This window comes from Oncorhynchus mykiss, chromosome 5, assembly GCF_013265735.2.
Source record: "Oncorhynchus mykiss isolate Arlee chromosome 5, USDA_OmykA_1.1, whole genome shotgun sequence".
Taxonomy (NCBI): domain Eukaryota; kingdom Metazoa; phylum Chordata; class Actinopteri; order Salmoniformes; family Salmonidae; genus Oncorhynchus; species Oncorhynchus mykiss.
The window spans coordinates 22,532,391-22,539,860 of record NC_048569.1 but is presented as its reverse complement, the minus strand read 5'-3'; the positions used below and the strand labels follow the sequence as shown (position 1 = coordinate 22,539,860).

At 45.1% G+C, this 7,470-nt stretch overlaps 1 protein-coding gene across 1 annotated transcript; it reads left to right on the top strand.

Moving 5' to 3' along the window:
- The first annotated feature begins 448 nt into the window (after positions 1–448).
- On the top strand, positions 449–4,270 carry LOC110523438 (zinc finger protein 703). Its single transcript, XM_021602122.2, has 2 exons — positions 449–1,152; positions 1,634–4,270. Exons 1-2 carry the CDS (start codon positions 1,072–1,074, stop codon positions 3,197–3,199), a joined length of 1,647 nt encoding a protein of 548 aa, XP_021457797.2. The 5' UTR covers positions 449–1,071; the 3' UTR covers positions 3,200–4,270.
- The last annotated feature ends 3,200 nt before the right edge of the window (positions 4,271–7,470 follow it).

Here is a 7,470-nt window from a genome sequence, read left to right as displayed (position 1 = left end):
GAGAGTTGAATGTGGCACAGGCTAGGCAATGTTATTACATTTCTGTTAACAGTAACTTGATTTCAACCCTGCAGTGACCACAACAGTCACAAGAGTCTTTTGGATTTAAATTTGCCTCACAGCCAATATAAGCCCAAAACTTGGTTGTAGCCTATTGTATTGGTGATGGTGATGACAATAAACCGTGTAAAACAATGTCATCAACAGTGCCCCCTGTCGGTCATGTATAAGGCACACTGATACACTCTCAATTATACATAAATCAACATAAATACCATATAGAGCGCCTGGTAAAACATGTTTTGCATCAAAGGGAATTACATTCAGTTCTGACATTATGACTTTTGAAAGATTATCGGAAGACTTATCTAACACCATGAAATACAATGGACAGTCTGTCTTCATTGGCCGAGGGGGACAATATATTGCTCCGCCTTCAGAAGAAACGCATCAGCCCTTCTCATTTTTAACCAACTATTGGACGGCGGCTCGCTTACATCGAAGGTCCGCTTGTGATCTCACACACTCGAGGATGTGTGAGTGCTGGAGAAACAGAGAGAGTGCGCTATAGACTGGAGCCGTGAGAGTCCGTATTTTGGAACCTATACACTTTGGCTATACTTATTCTGCAACTGAATTGTATGCATATATTTCGCTCACATCCCGATTGATGTGGATTTTGTGAATTAGAACCCCCGGAAGAACAATTCTGGAATAGGCATCATGAGTGAAGAACCGAACGTCAACTTCTGTAAAATGAAACTAGATGGGGAGTAGGCTACAGGCGTTCTCTAGCGGATTATAATTCAACTTTACACTGCGCATGGATAATTATACACTTTACTTTTCCGGGACTTTAACAAAGCACGGCCCCTCTCCACCATATTTTCGTTTCCCTCCCCAATTAAATATTTCTCTTTTGGATCTATTACGAACGAGATACGCAGCCATACCTCCGAATCCTGTGACAGTAGGGATAACTGCAGCTCCCCAACAGGCGCGTTAGTGTTTTCATCGACTCTTTTGGATCCTATTCGCCAGGCAAAGCAGCTCCCAATCCGGATACTCAAGATGTTGACGGCGCACACCAGCCACTTGCTCCACCACCCGGAATACCTGCAGCCCCTGCAATCTGCACCAGTGAGCATTGAGGTATGGTGAATATGTTTATTTTGTCCTGGTGAATTGTCACATTTAATGTTGTTGTTGTTTGGTTTATAGATTATTCTACTCACGGTTTATTCTCAACGCCTTGGTGCGTTTTTTTTTGCGCAAGCACGTTCCTCAACTTTTAGCCCATAATGCGTATTTTTGGGGGTAATGTGCACATTAAGGACTTCTGAAAAGTAATTCCCTGAGCATCGCTTCTCATATGCTATATCCCCAGGGCTGCAGTTTTTTTTCCCGAATGACTGTTTCTACTATTTTGCTTCAACTTTGTAGACAATAGGCTTACATCTATTCGATAAAACTAGCCATAACTTACAGCAAGACCTCATTACTGCCAAATACATTGAAACAATTACTGCTAACAGTAATTTAAGTACTTTCTGTCTCTGTCTGTATTTATTTATACAACTGTAATCGTGAAAAGTGCTTTAACTCAACATAAAGTCTTGGTTTATTTCTCCAGCTGGATGCCAAGAAGAGTCCCCTGGCCCTGCTGGCTCAGACCTGCTCCCAGATCGGCAAGCCTGACCCTCCCTCCTCCAAACTAAGCTCTATCTCTAATGGCCATGGTGACCATGATGGACACTCCTCTTCCTCCTCCTCCAGTCACAAACTGGGGGAGCACCGGCCCTCACAGGAGGACAAGTCCAGCTTCAAGCCCTATAACAAAGTAGGGGGTGACAGTCGGAGAGACAGGGTTTGTAGCTCTAATAACAGTTCTGACAAGACAGGCTTCAGGGTACCTAGTAATGGGAATGGAGGAGCTAACAGTAACTTATCAGGTTCTTGTCCATCCTTTCCACCACACGCCATCTCTCCCAACTCCAGGGTGGGTAGTGGCACGCCTCCTCAGCACACACAGCAGTCGTCACAGACACACAGACAGAGCCAGTCGCCTCACGGACTACATGTTTCCCACTCTCAGACTCTGAATGGAGAACACAAACAGGAACAGAGCAGTCCACACGGGAACAGCAACAGTAGCAGCAGCAGTGGCGGCCATCTTAAGAAGGAGTCAGATGTGAATAAGGTCAGTTTGGACAGTCCCCAGATGGCTAACTCCAGCCATGCCAGAGCCAGCACCAACTCCAGCACAGGAAGCTCTGAGGGAAGCCCCAGCCATGAGTTTGGCAAGATGGACTCCCAACCCCCACCACTCAGCCTGGGTCCTGGACATATCACTCCCATCTCTCCCTACAAGACTGGCCACTCTGTCTTCCCCCTGTCCTCCTCTGGTATGGGCTACCATGGCTCTGTAGTGGGGGCCTATGCTGGATATCCCTCCCAGTTTGTCCCAGGGTTGGACCCTACCAAGTCTGGTCTGGGAGGAGGGGGGGTGAGGGTACCGGGGAAGCACCATAGCTCCAGCCCCCTCACTGGTACCTCTCCCCTCTCCTTCATGCAGGGCTTGTGCAGGGATCCGTACTGCCTCAGCTACCCTAACTCACCCCACCTGGGGGGAAACAATCCCTGCGTCCATGACCCCTCCTCATCCATCAAATCAGGCTATCCAGGCTTGGTCTACCCCTCCCACCCCCTCCACTCCTTCCACCCCAGCACTATGTCTTCCAGCATCACCCCCACCCTGTCCCACCCCCTCTACACCTACGGCTTCATGCTCTCCAATGACCCCATCCCTCATGCCTGTAACTGGGTATCAGCTGGGGGTCCTTGTGATAAACGCTTCTCCACCTCAGACGAGCTACTAGCCCACCTGCGCACACACACCTCCTTACCTGGAGGGATGGACAGTAAGATATTCTCTGCCTACCCCTCTCTCTCCTCCTCTGCTGCCTCTTGCCACCTCCACCTCCCCCACGAGAGCCAGGCCTCCTTGCAGAACTCATTCTCCCTCAGGGCTCCTCATACCCTGGGTCTGGCCCGGTACCACCCCTATGGTAAGGTCCACCTGCCCCCTGGACCTACCTCCATCCCCCTGCACTCCCTCCAGGCTGGTTCTCCTTACTACCCCCACTATGCTCTCTATAGCCAGAGACTTGGCTCAGCGTCTGCCCTGGGCTATCAGTGATTCTCCATCCATCCACACAGTCTATAACAGTGTTTCTCCTCAAATTACTAAGCCAAGGCAGCTCTCCCACTCCTTCCTGCCTCGCTCTGCTGCTCCCTGCCTAAAACTGATGGAATCTTTGGATCCAATTGGTTTTAATAGAAATGTTCTGTAAGCCCTGGATGAAGGTGTTTCTGGAGCTTCTGCGGGTAGCACATCTTGCCTATATGGGGGATCACTACTACTCCATACCAAAGCAGGATTCTATGGAGGAGCCAGAGAAGGGTCTGGATGCTTGCATGTCTGCACACTAGGATGCTGCACTTTATGAACAAGTGGGTTTGACTGGACCAGTGGACATGGTGCCATGTTGGGTTGTAATAGCATCACAGACTGGGCTGGCTGATAGCTGGTGGTAGGATGCTGTAGAACGCCTCCTGGATCTCTTCATGTCAAGTTGGGAATAGTGATTGCAGTGGAAAGACAGGAGAGGAGATAGTGATGGCATTAACCTATAGCACTATGGGGGGAGGCACGGGGAGAATCGGATGCATGCTAGCTTGACCCTGAATGTGAGTTTAGCTCAGTTATGGTTTTGAGATTTGTTTCAGTTTCATACATTTTGCTTCTTCTTTGACTGAAAATAGAAATTGTATTTATTTTTTAACTGAGTGCTTTGGCTTTCAAGTTTACTTTCCAAAACATACATTTGAACTTTTCTTATTATTATTTTGCAGTTATACAGTTATCATTTTATCTATTATGAACAGGATTTGTTTAAAAACGCTAAAAACATTCACTCATGCAAACTTTACAACAAAGTAGATTTTCTTCTCCTTACAAAAGTATGTGGTTTTCTTGTTTTCCTATCCTTCTATGAATGAATGTGGATGTCACATCTCTTTCTCTCCCTCTCTGGCTTCCTAATAGTGAAAGGAAATGTGATATTTTTTGTAAAGTTTTTGACAGAATGACCTGGGTAAGAGAGCGATACGAACCCAAACACAGTAAGCAAAGATTGTGTGATGATGGCAGAGCTGTCCGATTTTAAAGGCAAGGTCATATTTTGTTTAATAAATGATAATGAATATATATTTTGTCATTTTCATTTGTCAATCCAATTGGTCTCTTTTTGACACCTCATTCATCTCAATCGGTTTGATTTGGTTCATTAGGCCATTATAACCAGCTATGTAATAATCAGTCACTCAGTCTGGAGAGAACATTCAGAGACAACGCGACTAAGATACAAAGAAGAATACTGGAGAATGCTTATTGTTAGTTGCTTTAGATAAGAGTGTCTGCTAAATTACAAAATTGTAAATTTTAGAATGACTATTTCAGTATAATTCAGTAAAGTTTTACATAGGGCTGCACAATATTGGAAAAAAAAATCAAGTTGTGATTTTTTTTAACAAAATATTGCGATTGCGATTTGACATGCAATATAGATCAAAATACTTACAGATCCAAATACTTGTTTTAAAAAGCAAAGTGGAAAGAAACATCTTTCTTGTTCAGAACAATCAGTTGACTGCATTTGACCTAAAAGAACAGGATGAAAACTTCTAGTGACTCTAACATCAAGGAGGAGGAACTGTGCAGCTTGACTGACGGGGATTTCTTTTACATGCTGATGTAATTGTTTCAAAATATTCCATGAGATATGGATCTCTTAAGGTATGGATATTGTATGAGACCTACCCAGGAACTGTTGTATTGGTCCTTTGCCATCCGGTGGTATTCATCCCTGAGTTGATTTCAATCATCACAACAGATATGAATATAATGACCTATTATGAATCTAAGTGACCTACTCTGGTAGGACAGGTAGGACAGCCTTTGTCAGTGTGCATTATCTGCCTTGTTTCGATGTAGAGCCAGTGTGTGCCAGGTGCTATTGTTCTACAGACAGTCCCAACCAGGTGAATGATGGGTTTGGGTGTGCTTGACTTTCAGTTAGTGTTTCACAGACAGGCAGGCAGGCAGACAGACAGGTCAGTTTTGGCACCCACTGAGTTTTGATTGAGTCACAGCCTTCTCTATGTCTGTGTTATGTCCAGATAGACATCAGAGCTACACCCGTATCTGTCTGGTCATGTTCAGGATAAGGACCTGTCCGTCTTTCATGTTACTTCAGTGTGATTGGCAGAGGTAATATGCTACTTCCTGGTTACGAGACACTGCCGGGGGCCTGTCGGAGTATAGATTACCTACGGTGGTCAGTTACAGTCCTGACAGGCAGACCCACTGGGTCACAACACCCCATTGCCACGGAAACCATGGAAACTGCTCCCGTTTTCAGTCTTCCATGTTCCCGAGACCTTGTCAGAGATGTGATGTCTTCCAAATGGCTCATTCAATCCCTCTCCTCACCTCCTCACAAGCTAATGTGTTCTCAGACACCTGGTTAACAAAGGGCTGAATGAACAAAAGATGTTCTGGGTTCATTTGTAGGGCAGCAGGAGGAGATACTCGTGGTTGGGTTGCAAAGTAGGTTTCAGGTGTCCCATGTAGCTTCTGTAGCCCTGGTGTTTGGCCTAGGAAACACAGAGACATGGTTAAGGAGCAGAGCTTGGGTTTAATTTAAATGGGAGAGCTCAAGATCAGGTTGTTAAGAAGCACGGACAGCAGCCTGACAGACAGACAGACTGACTGACTTACTTAAAGGGACTTTAGTCAAAGTGACGTCTGATGTTGGATTGTTCTCTGATCCTTTTGTTGTTTTAGATCTGAGAGTGTGTGTGTGCGAGGAATTCATATCACTGGTTATGAGTGTTGTCTTTTTCTGTCTGCTTCATCATTTATACAGGGTTTTAGTCAAAGTTTTGCTGCAAGAAAAGTCCACCTATAGTTTCCAAGTCAAGTGTCTTTGTTTGAAAGTAAAAAGCAGTGAGCTCTGTGACTGTCTCTGTCACCACCTAAAGGCTCTGAGTAAAACCCAGCTGTATCTCCCAATGGGAACACCTACAGATCCTGAGAAACTGAGACACGGGAACAATACCAGCTAGGTCTCAATAAAAGTTAGGACAGATAGAATTGAATTAGAGAGCCTCGAGGGAGAAATGAATAGCCGTGCCATTTTCCATTTCGTTGTTACTCATCCATAGCTCCTTTATCCAATCCAATCCATCCATCATTCCTTTCTTCCCTTTACTCTCCTCATCCATCACTCTATCCATCCATCTCGGGGTTGGCTAGTGTTTACAGCAGATATCAGGACTCGCATGCCGCCCAGGGTGCTTTCACACTGCTGCTGCTGGAGAGCATGTGTTACGTGTAATTTAGTCCCTCCAAGCAACACTCCAAAAATGGTTCCAAAATGGTTCTTCAACTGTCCCCATAGGAGAACCCTTTTTTGGTACTAGGTAATTCCATGTAGAACCCTGTGGAAAGGGTTCTACCTGGACCCAAAAGGGTTTTTACCTGGAACCAAAAGCAGTTATTCAAAGGGTTATCTTATGGGACAGCCAAATAACTATTTTAGGTTCTAGATAGCACCTTTTTTCTAGGAGTGTAAGCTAAAACAGGACCTAACATTATTGGGTATTTTTAAAGATACACATGCACAAACACATACATTGTTGTGAGAGGTTTGTGTGTGTATGACAGACCTGGATGGACAGCTGACAGCCTTGGTGATTAACGATGACAGAGTGTAGAGCAGCTTCTCCATCTCTGAGAGAGAGAGAGATGGAGTACAGGAAGGAGAGGTGCACTCTTAGAAAAGAAGGTGCTGTCTAGAACCTAAAAGGGTTCATCAGTCTTCCCCATAGGAGAACCCTTTGAAGAAACTGTTTTGGTTCCACGTAGAACCCTTTCTACAGAGGGTTTTACATGGAACCAAAAAGGGTTTTACTTGGAACCCTTTTTTTTCTAAGAGTGTAGACCCACACACACACACACACACACACACACACACACACACACACACAGCCCCTCAGTTTCCAGAGATTCAGTATAGGAACTATGGGCTCACCATGTAGAAGCCCTGTCAGGGCACGGAACACAAACCACAGACATCTGTCTTGATGCATCTTTTAAGTGTCTTCTCTTCTGGAAGCACTAAAAGAGATCACAAACACACTACTCACAAGCACACTCATCCTTTTCCCTCTTTCCCTCCAGGGCCAGCTTTAGTCTTTTGAGGGCCCTTTTTTTGTGCCCACTTCTTGGCAGCAGTGATAAAAACGTAAGTTTTAAAGGTCTTTTCCTGCAGTTCTACACATTTTGCCATGGGACGTAGAGAAAATGTTGCAGTTTTAAAGAAAAAAAATCCTGCAGTTCTACAC

Excerpts from the sequence above, each read along its gene's own strand:
- LOC110523438 (XM_021602122.2), top strand. The coding sequence starts at position 1,072 with ATGTTGACGGCGCACACCAGCCACTTGCTCCACCACCCGGAATACCTG. Across the intron at positions 1,153-1,633 it reads CTGCACCAGTGAGCATTGAG|CTGGATGCCAAGAAGAGTCC; the intron begins GTATGGTGAATA and ends TTATTTCTCCAG.